We start from the raw sequence: 17280 nt of genomic DNA on the forward strand, positions 1-17280 counted from the left end.
ACTCCTTCTGAAAAGCACAATGTGCTCTGATTGGTCGGCTGTTATTGTTATTGGTCAACCGCTTCCATGTTTGGGAATTATCCCACCCCTTACCATAACTGAGTTTCACCCCTTTATTTTTGCCCACCCCTTTATTTTGTTTATGCCTTGGATGGGAATTATTTAAATGAAGAATATTGAAACATGTTCTTTCCTGGAGTAAAACTCAAGACTACAATGGAGGTGTTTCAGGGAGTTCAGAAGCAGTGCACACTGATATAGAGAATAACTCCCGCTGGAGGGACTTTGAGATTTGTAACTTTGCAGAGCTTTTTCATACTTTACCAGCAACATAACACCAAATCCATGTGTCCACCAAAGCATTTTAGCCAGCTGAAAAAGCCAGACGCTCTGCTGAAAAAGCCTAGCTGAATGCTCTTGAGATTTCTTTTTTTTTTCTTTCCTTATTTCATTTTAACTCTTAATATTCATGCAAGTGTTGCTGGTATCTCATTTCATAGATAGTTTGTTTCTGTATTGTTTCTATTTAAACATATCAATTCAATGTAAAGTATTTGCTTTAGCTTTTTATTTATTATTTTGTTCCATTATTATGCTTGTTGTTGTCGTCTGTTGACGTTGTACAAGCAGAATGTGGCGGTTGGTCATGTTGTATTTGTACCGCCACTTCTCCACTCTGTTTGGACAGATGGGTAAAAAGTGGCAGTGATGAATGCTGAGTTTTACCCAAAGTTGAACGTTCTTCAGCTTTCGACGAGAAGCAAAACACTAAGAACTTAACAATCAGCATGAAATAGATGCTCAGGCGGAGGGCATTTCGGGGGGCTGTATAGTGGACACACGGCCTGAAGAAAGTCGAAGATGTAAAAAACATTATAATGCAATTTAACTGAGCATTGCTTGAGAGTCATATGGACTAATCTGGTCACTACTGCCAACAATTGTATAGAAAAGAGCTAGTGAGTTAATTATTTATTTGATTCCCTGATTGCTCTAAGTTTGAAAAACCTTTAAACACTTACCATTTTAAGTTGGTGGTACTGAATTAAGAGTATTTGGAATCCTAGCCTGTGCCTGGCTTAATCATGCCAGTCTTTTTCCTGTATGAACCTGATTTCCAATGACTCAGCACATAGTGGAGTCAGAATAGCGGACCATGATTATGGTCTTCCTTAAACATTTTGTAGGTCATAACAAACTTTCAGTGCTTCACAGAGCTGCACAGAGCCTGAGTCAAGGTGTAATACACAGGGCAACTTTTTGAGCAGTGTTGCCGTAAACGGGCAGCCAGGTGTGAGACACGGCCTACGACCAATCTAAATTATCCAGATAGAAATTTGTTGCCCATTCTCAATGGGTAATTGTCCAAGCAGCTCATTAAAGTTGTCCCGTGTATCACCACCTTGAGAGGCTTTAGGAAGTCAACTCGCGACAATAGAAAAATGCAGTGATATAATAATGTTGATGCTGTTTGCACGGTACATACAAGTGCTGGTTATTAGAATATCATGAAAAGGTTTATTTTTTTCACTAATTCCATTCAAAAAGTGAAACTTGTATATTATATTCATTTATTACACACAGGCTGATATATTTTGAATGTTATTTTTTCTTTTAATTTTGATGATTATAACTGACAACTAAGGAAAATCCCAAATTCAGTATAATTTCAGAAAATTAGAATATTGTGAAAATAATATTGAAGAAACCTGGTGCCACACTCTAATCAGCTAATTAACTCAAAACACATGCAAAGGCCTTTAAATGGCATGTTATGGCGTTATTTTCCTGTCAAATGTCGAGAGCGCATTATTGTAACGTGAAAGTACATTAATATCATGCGCGAGCACAAATCTCTCTGCTCGCGCGCTTAAGAGTTTTTGGAATCTTATTAACAAAATAATAATAAAAAGAGCTAGAGCAAATACTTTACACTGTATTGATATGTTTAAATAGAAACAATAATGAAACAAACTATCTGTGAAATGAGATACCAGCAACGCATTGCGCTCGTGCAATATAATGCGCAAGCGCAAATCTCTCTGCTCGCGCGCGGAATGTAATGTGCAGAGCGCGAATCTCCCTGCTCGCGCGCTAGAACTGCGTGCGCTCTTTTAGATACGCTGCTCTTGTAAGAATTTTCTCTGGGCTCACTCAGAGAATATGCCTGAAACGTGTCCAGTGCAATCGCGAATCTCTCCTCTTCGCTTAAACTAAGCATGTAAGTATGTATGGGCACAGACTGTGTTCCGTGCGCTCGCAAGAAGAGAAATACTCTTCTTAACGATTTCGTTCACCTTGCTCTTGGCATAACGCCGTCGAAACAGCAACTATGGCAGCATTATGCCATTAATAACAGAGCGCACAACTGTAAACACACAACTGGCGCGCAGTAAATCACCTTTGCGCGAGAGAATAACAGATCTACAGACGAGAAAACGGGAGCCCGCGAGCTCATTTTGAACCTGCGCGCACATGGCATCTCCTCTGCGCGCAAAACAAGCAAAAAAAATGTTTTATCGAAAATTTTTCATAATTCCCACTTCAGAAGTCTTGATTAAGAGCTTGTTGTATTCAAGTTCTTTGTTGTTTGGAATGAACTGAAATCATGGAAGCCACCAGGTTTATTCTTGCCTACGTATTGGGAAAAATCTGAAAACCAAAATTAAATGTAGTGTCATATGCACTGGCAACCATATAAACATTTACGATGCTATTCAGATCCAGTCCGCTTTCTGCTGATTCTGTAATTTCGGTCAAATGCAGGCTATTTTTACTGTGTATAAAACATACCATACAATACACTTCAAATGAATACTCGTGTATGTATAATGCACTACAGTAATGACAATACAAGACGATCTTGCTGTTTGGGGGAAAAAACGAATAAATCATACCAAGTTTCTCCCCGCTTCCATGTTTAACGTTTATGGCACGCCCATCTTGAGAATTTGGATATCAAAATTATTTCCAAATCTCCCAGTGGTAAATGCAGAGTTGATGTGCAATATTTAACTAGGAAACTTGTATCAATCTGATAGCACGAGAAGGCAGCATAACTCTACAATGCTCTTTTAGGAGTAGGGTTGGCCATATTAATGTATATTTATATCACCATCATCAAAAGGTTTTCCACAGCTAAAAAAGTTATAGAATACAAGATTTATAAGAGAGTAATAGTTTTTATCTATTTTCTTTTTTATTTATGGATAGCTTAAAGTGTAAAACCCGTGTTCATTAGAAGTGTGTGAATGTGGCAAAATATTACATTGCTTCTTGCACATTTTGCTATTTGTTTGTACCATTTGTTCTTAAAGCAGAACATAGCTAGTAGGATGTAAGCTCGCCGTAAAGTAATACATATTCACATAATATGACGTTTACCCTCAATGATCTTATAGCAGGCTTCAAATAAATGAGCAGAAGTTGTGTTTCGGCTTTCGGAAAAGCATATTTATTTTTGTAACCAGATTTAGTGGAACAACACATTTGATTCCTGAAAGCTTTTGAAACTGCTGTCAAATTATATAAAAATAGACATGGTTTAGATGGTCAGAAATAGAAGACCAGGTTTCGTCTACATAACTAGAGAATGGCCAGTGGGGGTAATCTATTTGATTATTTTTATGTTTTAATATTTTTTAGCTGCAATGCTTTAATTAGCATGCTGTTTTTTTCTTTTTTCCTTTTTTCTGTTTAGACATGTCTAAAGGGTGCTTTTAAAGGGGGGGTGAAACACTCAGTTTCAGTCAGTGTCATGTCAATCTTGAGTACCTATAGAGTAGCATTGCATCCTGCATATCTCCGAAAAGTCTTTATTTTTTTTATAATTATATAAGAAAGATGCGCTGTTCCGAGTCTTTCCGAAAAAAGCAGAGCGGGTGGGGGCGTGTCGTGTGAGCGGAGCTAAATAATGACGTGTGCGCTGCTGCTGCTATTGTGTTGAGTCGAGTGCGTCGTAAAGCTGTGTCATCCCTAACAGCGGGAAAAAAACTTTATTCAAAATAAAAATATGGCTTTTAATCAGCTACAGCCATACATCTATGATCCGGAATCAGACCCAGAGGCTGCAGTTGAACAGGAGCAGCAGCAAAAACGACTAGAGCAGGACGTCTCTATGTGGTACAAGTTATACACTAACTATATAATATGCTTAGCGGCTTGTGTTATTTACATATTTATACTTGAATTATATCGTCGTATTTTTGTCTTTGAAGGTGTACATGTGGGAAGTGCAGTTGTGCACGTGTGTGTGTGTGTTTACGCGTGGTTTGTGTAGACAGTAAGCGGACTGGTTTTGCACGGCAGGTTTACTAGTGTTTACATAGAAATACACGGAATAGTAGCGCATTTGAATGAAGAAGCGCGCTTATTTAGTTCAACATATTTCCCCCCTCTTTGTGTATTGTTGTTTGGAGTGCTTTTACAATACACAAACATAAAGTTACACATATAGTGGCCAGCTAAACAAATGTACACGCACTACACATCGCATGCTCCATTGATCAATTAACTATACGTGATCATGTTTGGGCTACTTGATGAGCATAGGCAAAAACACAGACATTTGAAGCAGTCTCACTCACCGCCTGCGGTTCTAACGTTGGGACCTTTATCGTTGGGACTGCTCCATCATTCAGCATTAGGCGATCTGAAAATCCGGCGTCGAGCTGGGCCTTGTTTATGAAACAGTCGGCACTGAAATGCAGCGAACAGATATAAACATTCGCGCAACTCAGTTGCTGATCCGGAAAAGCAAATTCCATCCACTGTTGCCTTAACGCGGGGTTTTTGGAGAATCTGTGCAGGACTGTCTTGGTCTGGCAACCAAAAACGCACTTTTTTGGTGACATTGTTATGTGCACATCACCTGTGCAGCAGCCTACGAGCCAGCGCTTTGATGGGGGTAGCCTGTTACTTTCGCTCTCTCCCTCTCTCTCTCTCTCTCTCACGCTCTTCTGGTAGAATTGTCCGTAAGGCCCATACAAGGAAATTCCGCCCCCATTAACGTCAAAGGGGACGCATGATCGCGAAAAACTTGCCGAAACTTATGACTAACCGGAAGTAGTATTTTTGACAAAGAAATACTCCCATCAAACGTCCACCTTAACTTTTGAAACTTTGTCTATGTTTAGTATGGGATTCCAAGTCTTTAACAGTGTAAAAAGATCAGTATGCATGAAACAGCATTTCACCCCCCCTTTAAAGACTGAAACCACGCTAATTATACTGGGCTTCTTGTCCAGTTAATCAGTTTTGGTGTCGTGCTTGTCAATTTTAAAGGTGTTATATAATGGTACATGCACTTTTACAAGCTGGTTGTATGCAAATGTGTTTTGGCAGTCTACACAACCATCCTATAATGATTAAAAACCATTCAGTGGTCTTTTTTTAATCTCCTTATATGTTTTCCCCTGTCTCAAATCGAGCCGTTAGACTGTGTTGCGTCACATGGTCGGACATCCCCCCTACGACTGTTGATTAACAAGCAGCGTTTCACCTCAGACCCGCCCTCCGCGAGCTCTGTCATCATCATCATCATCATCATCATCATCATCATCATCATCACAGTCCGCTTTTGTTGATACACTGGAGCAAAATGGCATCTAATCGATTGTGGTGTACTGTTCTTGGGTGTAATAATGAACACAGCAGTCATTTTAATGTTCCTAAATCCGAACCACTGAAGACGCAGTGGCTAAGTTTTCTTTTCGTTATTGCTTTTATGTTTGCGCGAACCACATTCTCGCGCTGAATTCTCACCAGACTGCTTTATAACCGAGGGTCTGTATGAAGCAGGTATTGGTAAGAAGCTGCTCCTGAATAAAGGATCTGTACCAGTGTTCCTGCTGCCCCTCCAGAAGAAGTGAGTGTAGTTTGAAACGCCTACACGCATGCTTTCTATGTATGAAGTTCTCAATATAATTTATAATCCCACGTTTATAATGAACAACGCCTTATGGTTATTTTGTAAACTGTGTACGCTGGTGATAAAGTTAATGTGGACCTGGTAACACTACACTAAGCTTAATTATGTAGATGGTTTATAACAGTGTCTGTTACTGTAAAAAAAAAGAAAGAGTTGTAACGGTTATTACAATGCATAGATAACGTTATGCATCACTAACAAACCGACATTAACAGAAAAAAGTTGGCATTAGCTATAACAATCTGTCAATGAACTAACATATACATCAGTAAAGGCATAGCATTACTATCTCAATACCCTAACGTTACCCTGCCAGTAAATAAAGATAAGATCAAAGTGACATTAAAGTGACAAAGTGACGTTAACCAACCATTTAGAAACGTCCTGTTTAGCCTTAATTGTCGAATTTCGGTGGAGCTGTCAACTTCTCCCGGGTCCGACTCTGGTTCAAATAGATAAAGTTGCACAGATTTGTCCTCAGAGACTCATGTCGCCATTCTTTCGGCTCTACTGTTGTCAAGGGCAACGACTCCAGGCTGGCCCACAGAACAGAGGGGCGGGGTCATTTATCATTTAAAGCCGTATGCACTGAAATGGCTTGGTGAAAACAGAGCTGTTTTTGACCATGTAAAATTAGTGTTTTCTTACAATACTAATGAGAATTTTTAATTAAAGTAAGTATATTACAAAGTTTTCATTTAGACACTAAAGAATCATATTAACTGCATTGCATTATATGACCCCTTTAAAAATGTGTAGTTTTTCAAATCTTTACAAGCAATGTTTATTTGTTCCAGGCAAGCACTTTATCACCAAGTTATCTAATGACAGTAGGTCAATATTGTGACCTCTTTACTGATTAACTCTACATTAAGTAAAGTCATGTCTTATAATAAATGTGTGAGGGAGTTAATGACAGACCTACTGACCCACTTCTCAGTACTTCAATATGGCTTGGTTAGCCTGTCCCAGATTCTTTAGAGGACTGTTGCAGGTTTCAGATTGAGCTGTCTGTTTATTAGTGGTCATCTGACTTTTGGTCACCTTTGGTGACTCTCCTGGGGGTATTTTCTGATTTTTTATATATATATATATATATATTGTGTGTGTGTGTGTGTGTGTGTGTGTGTATATATATATATATATATATATATATATATATATATATATGTATATGTATGTATGTATTGCTTGATTATTGCATCATATAAGCTCACAATTGTTTTATAAAGTCAGAATTGAGATATAAAAACACAATTGTGTTGGTCAAAATTGTGATATAAACTTGCAGTTGTGTTATAAAGTCAGAATTGCATGATATAAACAAGCAATTGTGTCTCAAAATTGCAAATTCTCACTTTTTTTCTCCCAGTTGCAATTCTTACTACTTTTCTCAGAATTGTGAGATATAAACTTGCGAGTTGTAAAGTCCAATTTTAAGGGAAAAACAATGACTTTGTCATTTTAGTCAAGTTTATATCTCACAATTATGACTTTAAAACTCCCAATTGCAATTGCAAAAAAAAAGAAGGTCAAAATTGCAAGATAGTCACATTTACCTTTTAAATTTTTTGGCGTAAACAAGCTTCCATAACTTCCATAATGTATGATTAAGAGCTCATATTAAAAACTGTTTTTATAGTTAAGTCATGGCAATAAACTGTTCACCTTTTAAAGACTTGGAGAGCAATATATTACTTTGTGATCCATGTCTTTCATTCTCGGCGTAGTAAAATTTAAAATGGCCTGGAAATGTCAAATGCAGAAAATGATCGTTGAAAAGAGTAGGAACCCTGGTTTTGGAGGTGGCTATTTGTGTGCACGCTCTGGATGTCCCCAGCACGGATTGAGTTCTCTTTCACTTCATCTTGCGCTTCAGCAGTTTAAAACCAGCACACAGAGATTGATAAGCAGAATCGAAATTGCATAAGTATCCGAGTCCTGAATTGGAATTGATGTTGGTTTCCTAACCCTGATGAAAAGCTATTTGCGCAGAGAGAGAGAGAGAAGTGAAAATGACGTGTAGCCAAGTTTGGCGTCCCATACTCGGAATTTGTGCTCTGCATTTCACCCATCCAAGTGCACACACACACACACACACATTTGTTTTTTGAAATGTGGGGACATCCCAAAGGCGTAATGGTTTTAACTCATGCAAACGTGTTTTCTATCCCCCTATACTGCTCCTGCCCCAAAACCTACAAGAAACATTCTGTATTTTTACTTCTTTTACTTTTTACTTTTTTTTCTCAAAAAAACCTCATTCTGTATGATTTATAAGCCTTTAGAAAATTGGGGACGTGGGTAATGTCCTCATATTTCACCCTCTCCTTGTAATACCTGTGCCATACCCATGTCATTATACACATTTGTGTCCTGATATTTCACAAAAACAAGCACACACACACACACACACACACACACACACACACACACACACACACACACACACACACACACACACACACTGTAAACCGTCTTACAGAAAGCTTTCAAATGACTGATTTACTCTGATAATCTTTTTGGATTAATTTAATCAGATTATCTACATGCTATAGTGCAGGGGCACTTAACCCTGGTCCTCAGACTCACCTGCCTGTAGCCTCCTAGTAATCTTGAAGAACTTGATTTGCTGGTTCATGTGTGCTTGATTAGGGTTGGAGCAGGACAGTGGCCCTGCGTCCCAATTCGCATAATATCCATACTAAATATGTATTCGAAATTAGAATAAGTATGTACCGTAGTATTCTGAAAAGAGTATTCCAAAAATGTACTATTTCTGGTCCGAAATTCGAAGGGTGGATCGACGCACAATCTTAATGGCTGATATTGCCCACAACCCATTTTGAATTGGATGAGGATTCGATTTGAACTATAAATGCGGATATGTTAAAAAACTACAAACATGACGGATGTGCAAGTCAGACGATTAAGTAGAGGTAAAGGTTAAGGTTTGAGTAATCAATTATCAGTATTTAACCTAACGAAAATGTATTTATTCAGTGTTATCCACATTATATTTAACCTACAGCAGCATTGTGAACTTTTGTAATGATACATTTGGCCATTAACTTTTAAATTCATCATTATATTAAAACTGCAAACAAACAACTGCAAGTCATAATACCGTACATGGACTGATTACTTAACTTGCTTATTTTCATAGTTCTTCATACTTCCTTTCCTGTACTGGGAATGATTGTGTTTGGTGAGGAGGAACAGAAGGTCAACCTAGGTCTTCTGTAATAGAATCGCTATGATAGACGTTTGTTTTTCTGTAAAACATGACAAAACTGACACACCTTTTTAATAGTGCGAAAAGCAGCGATACCAGTTAAATGGGGTGGAGTGTTACAGTAGATGTTTTTGTGTCGGTGTGCTTTATTTTCAGCTTACATCATATCTTTTCCTTTAACTGTGTAATGCCAAACAAACACTCTTTTAGAGAATGTGTGCACAAAATGTAACCACATTTAAGGTGTGTACAGGTTTACTTGCAAACATGGACCTCGTTCTTCAATCACAAGCAGAATGAATTTCTATCTAAATATCTAATAATTGTATTGCTTAAATTGTGACATTAAACTAAATTCAATTTTTTTTTTTATAAGAATCATTATTAGAATCACAATTGCATTCTGCATGGTTTTATAAAGAAGACCCATCATTTTTCTGCACCAAGAAATTAAGCCGTTATGGTGGTTACCTAAGACCCCAAAGCTAAACAAAAAATTGTAAGGTTCAATCGTCGATCTTAAAATGTACATCGTTATTTGAAAGAAGAATTACGATCACTTCACTATTTATGCCTAGTCCATACATTGCAGTCTCTAACCTCTGTCAGATTGGTGAGGATAGATTTAAGGTTGCAGGGATTGTGTAGCCCTTCCAGGAACTCTAGCACATGTTTGACTGTGACACTCTTTCTTGACAGCCTCTCCGGTTTCTTGGAATGCAATATGTAACACTTACCAGCCTCTGCTGCCGATTTCAAAACAACCCTGATCTAACCTCCGTCACACTCTTTGCCCTTAGTCTTTCTTCAGCATGTTGACACCGTTTATGGTAATCTTCTCTTTTTTTGGGTGGCGTTGTAAGTGCACTGTTTAAAGACAAAGGCTATTTTCTCAGCGTCTAGGACTGATGTGATGCAAGGATTTCCCAGAATTTCTTGCAAAATTTTTGCTGTGTAACAAAATGTTGTTTTGTTACTGAACGCTGCTCAAGTTCTGATTAATCAAGTTGAGATTAGTCTAAAAAAAAAACTTAAAAAGGTCTCAGGCAGACAAAGATATAGATTTGTTTGTGAAACAAAATGATAGCTAATGAAATTAGGATTGTAGTAAAATGAGACTTTGTTATTGCTCATGGTTATGTTTATATATCATGGTCTATGTACTTTATGAAAGTCAATCAGTCAAATATTTGCACTGCTGTCCACGAGCGTTCATCAGAAATAGTCAAACTGGAAAGACAGTCAGTCAGTGTGGCTGTGTCCTAGATTTATAAACACTAAGATTTATTCGTTTTTTTTTTGTGCCAGAGAGAGGTGTCAGTCGCCCGTGAACTGCTTTATTAGTGAGCACTTATGCAACACGTCTCTGCGCTTTCATGTGTAAACATATTTCTCACATAAGAGCTTGAGTAAGAGTTGTGCAACTGAGTCAAAAGATGGCCTGATTTCATTTGTGAAAGAAGCCTGTCCTTGTAAGTTGTGGTTGCATGCCATATCAGCAAATTTCTCAAGAAAAGATTCATGATTCCAAGTTTATGAATTATTATGATTATGCAGGTTGTCTTAGAGATAATAAACATCAATTTGAATAATATACCTATACATTGTTTGCACCAGGGGTATCAAACTCATTTTAGGTTGAGGGCTGAATGGGGAAAAATTTAGCCATTACCTTTTTTAAACCTTAGTGTGCTGACAATTAGCCTACATTATTATTAATATTATTATTATTATAACCATATACTACAAATTAATAAAACTAGAAAAACAATACTTCATGAACCTTTTTTACAGTGAAAAGACATAAAGAACCTTTAATTTAATATTTATTTATTATGGATGCCCTGAATATGAATATGATATCTGTAACCAGCCATTTGAAATTAGAGGCAACCACTACATTTTAATCATGATCAAAACAAAGATGCTGCACAAATGTGTGTGTGTGTGTATATATATATATATATACATACATACAGTAGATTGCATAGTTTAAAGGTTTAAAGCAAAAACGGAATGGTCTGGCTTTTGTTTTGTGAAATTATGCTAGAATTATGCTAGAAGACTGCACAAAACAAAAACATTAGAAGGACTAAATAAAAATGTTACTTCACTCGCTGTCAGTAGGTGACGCTTATGGAACAGCAGCTGTATAACTTTTCCTTGTTTTAACGCTGTACACAAGCAGTGCGGCTACTTTATACAAAGGTAAGAGGACAAGAAAATGCCATCGAAACTGTTCTGAAGACCGTCCCCTTCATAGATACATTCATATAAACCCCTTCCCCCATTTCAATATTTATATTTTTATTCCTATATTTCACAAACAGTGAGTTTTCTGTGTCTGGTGCAAGCCTGTAGTCTCCCTCTCAGAAACTGAAGCTTTCGCGCCTCGATCGCCCCCCGGTGGCCGGTCCCAGTATAGCCGCCCCTCTGTGTTTTCTAATGGACGCGAGGCAAACTAAACAATAAAATTACACCTCAAATATTTTTTCCCCAAAGTTAGTTTATGTCATTGAAGGCAGTTATCATCACGATCATTTCATTTCAAGTGTTCGTTTTTAAAATAAGTTTAGTTTTACTTAGTTATCTGATGCTATAAAAACGGGGGGTATGACGGATGATAGACAGCTGAAAGTTGTCACTGAGGCACTAACGGACTTTTTTCGGGATTTTTGGGAGCAGATTGGAGCTTTAGCTTTAATTTCTACATTTTCATAACTGTTTATTTCACACCAACATAATTAATTGTTCTGCATCTGTGAGAGTGTGGGTGGGCTTTTGATATCGCAGCTGTACTTCCTGCTCTCTACTGCGTAGACTCGATCTCAAGATGTCAGCGCCGTGCAGGTTGTCTGGTACAGTTTTTTTCTGCCGTACCCGTGTTCTCCTCATTGCTTCCGTCTTCAGAAATGAACATTTAGGAAAATTATTGCAAAGCAGTTTATGTGCAGTTCCAAAATAGAGATCCGCCAAAATAAAAACTCTTCAGCTTTATGGCCGGTGCATCTCTATTTACTATTATTGTTTAAATCATCCCCTAGGTCGTATGTTTGACAACCCTGGTTTGATACTGTAAACAAGTTGGCAAAACTCAAAAACTTTAAGGCATTCAGTTGCATCAATTTTTTTTTTTTAAAGAAGTGTAAGGTTTAAGTAAGCATAAATTGCAGATTTGTATAACATACATTTTAGTTGCTCTTACTTTTAAATATTTAAGTAAGCTAATACATTTAACTTAAAATGATCAATTTAAATGAATTTTTAGGAGTGGAAACTTGGCTAGCTTTAACTAGCTAATTCAATTAATGCTCTGTTGCTAACTGGTAACACAATGCTTTAATAACATTAGCATTGCACTCACTGAATGAGTACAGCAATATAGAACATTTAACATACTGTATAATATCGGTTCTCAAACTACTCATGCTCCACTTGTCAGCATGATTGTAACCTCCCAAAAAACCCAACATAACAGAGACTCTTCTTAACTATCATATAACAACATTAAACACCACTAAATCTTGTATAACACTTAACTATACAGGGAGTGCAGAATTATTAGGCAAATGAGTATTTTGACCACATCATCCTCGTTATGCATGTTGTCTTACTCCAAGCTGTATAGGCTGGAAAGCCTACTACCAATTAAGCATATTAGGTGATGTGCATCTCTGTAATGAGAAGGGGTGTGGTCTAATGACATCAACACCCTATATCAGGTGTGCATAATTATTAGGCAACTTCCTTTCCTTAGGCAAAATGGGTCAAAAGAAGGACTTGACAGGCTCAGAAAAGTCAAAAATAGTGAGATATATTGCAGAGGGATGCAGCAGTCTTAAAATAGCCAAGCTTCTGAAGCGTGATCATCGAACAATCAAGCGTTTCATTCAAAATAGTCAACAGGGTCGCAAGAAGCGTGTGGAAAAACCAAGGCGCAAAATAACTGCCCGTGAACTGAGAAAAATCAAGCGTGCAGCTGCCAAGATGCCACTTGCCACCAGTTTGGCCATATTTCAGAGCTGCAACATCACTGGAGTGCCCAAAAGCACAAGGTGTGCAATACTCAGAGACATGGCCAAGGTAAGAAAGGCAGAAAGTCGACCACCACTGAACAAGACACACAAGCTGAAACATCAAGACTGGGCCAAGAAATATCTCAAGACTGATTTTTCTAAGGTTTTATGGACTGATGAAATGAGAGTCTTGATGGGCCAGATGGATGGGCCCGTGGCTGGATTGGTAAAGGGCAGAGAGCTCCAGTCCGACTCAGACGCCAGCAAGGTGGAGGTTGAGTACTGGTTTGGGCTGGTATCATCAAAGATGAGCTTGTGGGGCTTTTTCGGGTTGAGGATGGAGTCAAGCTCAACTCCCAGTCCTACTGCCAGTTTCTGGAAGACACCTTCTTCAAGCAGTGGTACAGGAAGAAGTCTGCATCCTTCAAGAAAAACATGATTTTCATGCAGGACAATGCTCCATCACACGCGTCCAAGTACTCCACAGCGTGGCTGGCAAGAAAGGGTATAAAAGAAGAAAATCTAATGATATGGCCTCCTTGTTCACCTGATCTGAACCCCATTGAGAACCTGTGGTCCATCATCAAATGTGCGATTTACAAGGAGGGAAAACAGTACACCTCTCTGAACAGTGTCTGGGAGGCTGTGGTTGCTGCTGCACGCAATGTTGATGGTGAACAGATCAAAACACTGACCGAATCCATGGATGGCAGGCTTTTGAGTGTCCTTGCAAAGAAAGGTGGCTATATTGGTCACTGATTTGTTTTTGTTTGGTTTTTGAATGTCAGAAATGTATATTTGTGAATGTTGAGATGTTGTATTGGTTTCATTGGTAAAAATAAATAATTGAAATGGGTATAAATTTGTTTTTTGTTAAGTTGCCTAATAATTATGCACAGTAATAGTCACCTGCACACACAGATATCCCCCAAAAATATTCAGCTTTGATATTAATGAGTTTTTTGTGTTTATTGAGAACATGGTTGTTGTTCAATAATAAAATTAATCCTCAAAAATACAACTTGCCTAATAATTCTGCACTCCCTGTAGCATTTACTTTCCCTTTTGAGTGTCATGGCAAAGCATGCTGGGAAATAGAAATCCCAGCCCAGTTTCAGATTTAAAATTAAACACAAATTTAAGTTTGTCTAAATTAAAAGAAACAAGTTCATAAAACCCAAAACAATAAAATGTATCAGTGTTGTAAACTCCAAAATAAAAAAGTTCTAAATACTCATAAAAGTTAATTTAATTGAACTCATTTGTTTAATTTGAGTTGGCTCTACTCAAACCAATAAACTATTTTGAGCGTTAGGATTTACAGTGAATCAACCTACGAATGGCTTAGTTATAACTGACTCTGCACTGTCTGTTGTGTTTTCTGTGCAACGCCAGTATTTAGGAATGTTTACAAGGTAAACATTGTTTCCATACAACAATAGATCAAGTACAAGTCTCTCCTCTCCAAAAAACACCACAGAACGAAACTGGAAGTCTGTTTGACTTGAACTCAATATTCTAAGTCTTCTGAAGCTAGTATTTTAATGCAGCAAGCAAATAAAAATTCCCATCCACTGAAACTTTCTCCATTTTAGGCTTCATATTTATCGTAGGAACCAGTGGCATTTTGTAATGTGAATGCAATTATTATTGCTTGTGTGAGGAACTAACTGTAATTTATCACAAAACTTTAAATGTAGTGCACATAAAATGTCCTTCTCTGACAGACGTAACTTGATCTACTTTTAATATGATTTTATGTTGCTGTTTTTTTGTTTGTTTCCTTAAACTTAAACAAGACTAGTTATTTTTAACTCTACTGTAGTCTACTTATTGTTCAAACTCTACTGGTTTGGAATAGTACATAAAGTATTTTGCTTCTTATCACTTGGCACGTCTATGCCATCTAGCTAAACCGGTAAAATGTTTTGAACATGCGGTACCTAGATATTATCATTGACATTGATTTCCTGTTGTTAAATAGATAAAATTCTAGCTGTTGTTTAAAAACATTACAGCCTGTCATAGACATGTGCACAGCTTCAGATTCTCAAACGTGTTTGCATGCACACACACACACACATTTGTTTTTGTGAATTTTTTTATACTGTACAAACCGTATTTTCTATCCCCCTATACTGCCCCTGCCCCTAAACCTACCCACCACAGGAAACATTCAGCATTTTTACTCACAAAAAAAACGCATCCTGTATGATTTATAAGCATTTTGAAAAGTGGGGACATGTCCAATGTCCTCATATTTCACCCTCTCCTTGTAATACCTGTGTCATACCAATGTCATTATACACATTTGTGTCCTCATATGTCACAAAACATACACACACACACACACACACACACACACACACACACACACACACACACACACACACACACACACACACACACACTTTATTGTGCCTTTTGTCTGCTGGCAATTTCTGTTTATTCTACTGTTTTGAATTGAATACAAAATGATTTGTACAACTTTCCTCATCTCTGTTGATTTGTATTGCAGTGGCCATAATTACGTCCATTTCTGTATGTGGATTGTGATCCTGAAATGCACATTTAGTTTAGTTAAAATGTAGTTTAAGTAGTGAAAATCTTTGTGTAAATTGAAATAAATGGGTTAAACGAGTGGGCCAGTCATTTTCAAGACTCATTATAAAGCAATTATCTTTATTTTGTACAGTTTTGATAGATACCATGCTAAATCACATGAGTCTTTGTCTTCCACCTGAACACTTTCAATGAATGGCCAATGCCTCTCAAATGTTTTTGTGCAACAAACATTTATTACAATGTTTATAGGTGGATGCAGCTAAAATGCAGCCTTTTGGTGAAGTTGTGAATTGCGATGTGTATTTTTTGATTGTGTTAACATCATTGAAGCACAATTCAACTAAATCGCCTTGTTCCACCTCCACTCACAATTTTCCAAAAAATTGACCTGTGGCTAAATAGGGAGTTTTCGAACACTTTAAAATAAATGTTGTTTTCATTTTTTTTTTTTTCTGAAATCAGAGAATCGATAAGATGTCCTAAAAAAGTCACACCTTTCTCTTTGGCAGCCCTAGACACCGCAAACAAAAAAAGAGGAATTTGATACTATATCTTAGCCGATCATAGAACTTGAGCATTGAGTTTTGCTGGCATGTCTTTGGAAGGTAGGGGTTTGAAGAGATGCTGATTGCAACGTCTGAGATCGTCATCATTTGTTTTCACAAAAATGTGACACGGAAGGCTGCAGTAATTATGCTGTAATTTAGCTTTGCACCAAAATAAATAACATTTTAGATTTATAACAGTAGAAATAGTTATTAAAGATGATGGTAATATTTCACAATATTACAGTTTTTTTCTTGGTAAACATAAGAGACTTCTTAAAAAAGTGTATGTTTTGAATGCAATTCCAAGTCAATATTTATATAACATTATTTGTCATCATGTTCTGGCTGTAGGGGGAACTCAGCGTCTGCCCCGAGCTGTAGGAGTGTCCGTAGCTAAAGAGCTGATATTTGCGGCGCGAGTGCTGAGCGGTGAGGAGGCCAAGAGTCTCGGCCTAGTCAATCATGCTGTGGAGCAGAATGCAAGTGGAGATGCTGCGTATTTGCGAGCTCTGGATCTGGCCCGTGAATTCATCCCTCAGGTATAAACTGTCATGCTCACTCATCCAGCTTCCACAGTTTCTTAGTCTACGTTGTTCTAATGAAAGCTTGATGATTTTTCTCTCTCAGGGGCCAATTGCAATTAGAATGGCGAAGTTAGCAATCAACCAGGGAATGGAGGTAAGATTGCACATTCTACTACTGACGTGTCTGGTCAAAAATAAAGAGTTGTTTTCTTGTCTGAATGTTTGCTAAAATACTGTAGTAATAATAATAGATTTTATTTATAACGCACTTTTCATTCCGAAGAATCTCAAAGTGCAACAAAGGGAAAAAAATAACAAAAAAATTAATAACAAGTAAAAATATAGAATAATACAAACAATCAACCAACACATAACAGAAAACATAACATAACAGAAAACAGAGCTGATGGTGTAAGTCTCTGGAAGCTCCAGTACACTGTGGTCCACTCCATGTATTACATTT

General features: G+C 37.5%; 1 protein-coding gene across 1 annotated transcript in view; it reads left to right on the forward strand.

The window, feature by feature from the left end:
• The window catches only part of auh (AU RNA binding protein/enoyl-CoA hydratase), a 40994-nt gene that overhangs the window by 18082 nt on the left and 5632 nt on the right, over positions 1-17280 (forward strand). Inside the window, exons 7-8 of the mRNA XM_067433509.1 lie at positions 16645-16832; positions 16921-16971. Of these exons, the coding sequence (XP_067289610.1) occupies positions 16645-16832; positions 16921-16971 (239 nt within the window). The remainder of the gene's footprint in view (positions 1-16644; positions 16833-16920; positions 16972-17280) is intronic.

This window comes from Pseudorasbora parva, chromosome 23 (genome assembly GCF_024679245.1).
Source record: "Pseudorasbora parva isolate DD20220531a chromosome 23, ASM2467924v1, whole genome shotgun sequence".
Taxonomy (NCBI): Eukaryota; Metazoa; Chordata; class Actinopteri; order Cypriniformes; family Gobionidae; genus Pseudorasbora; species Pseudorasbora parva.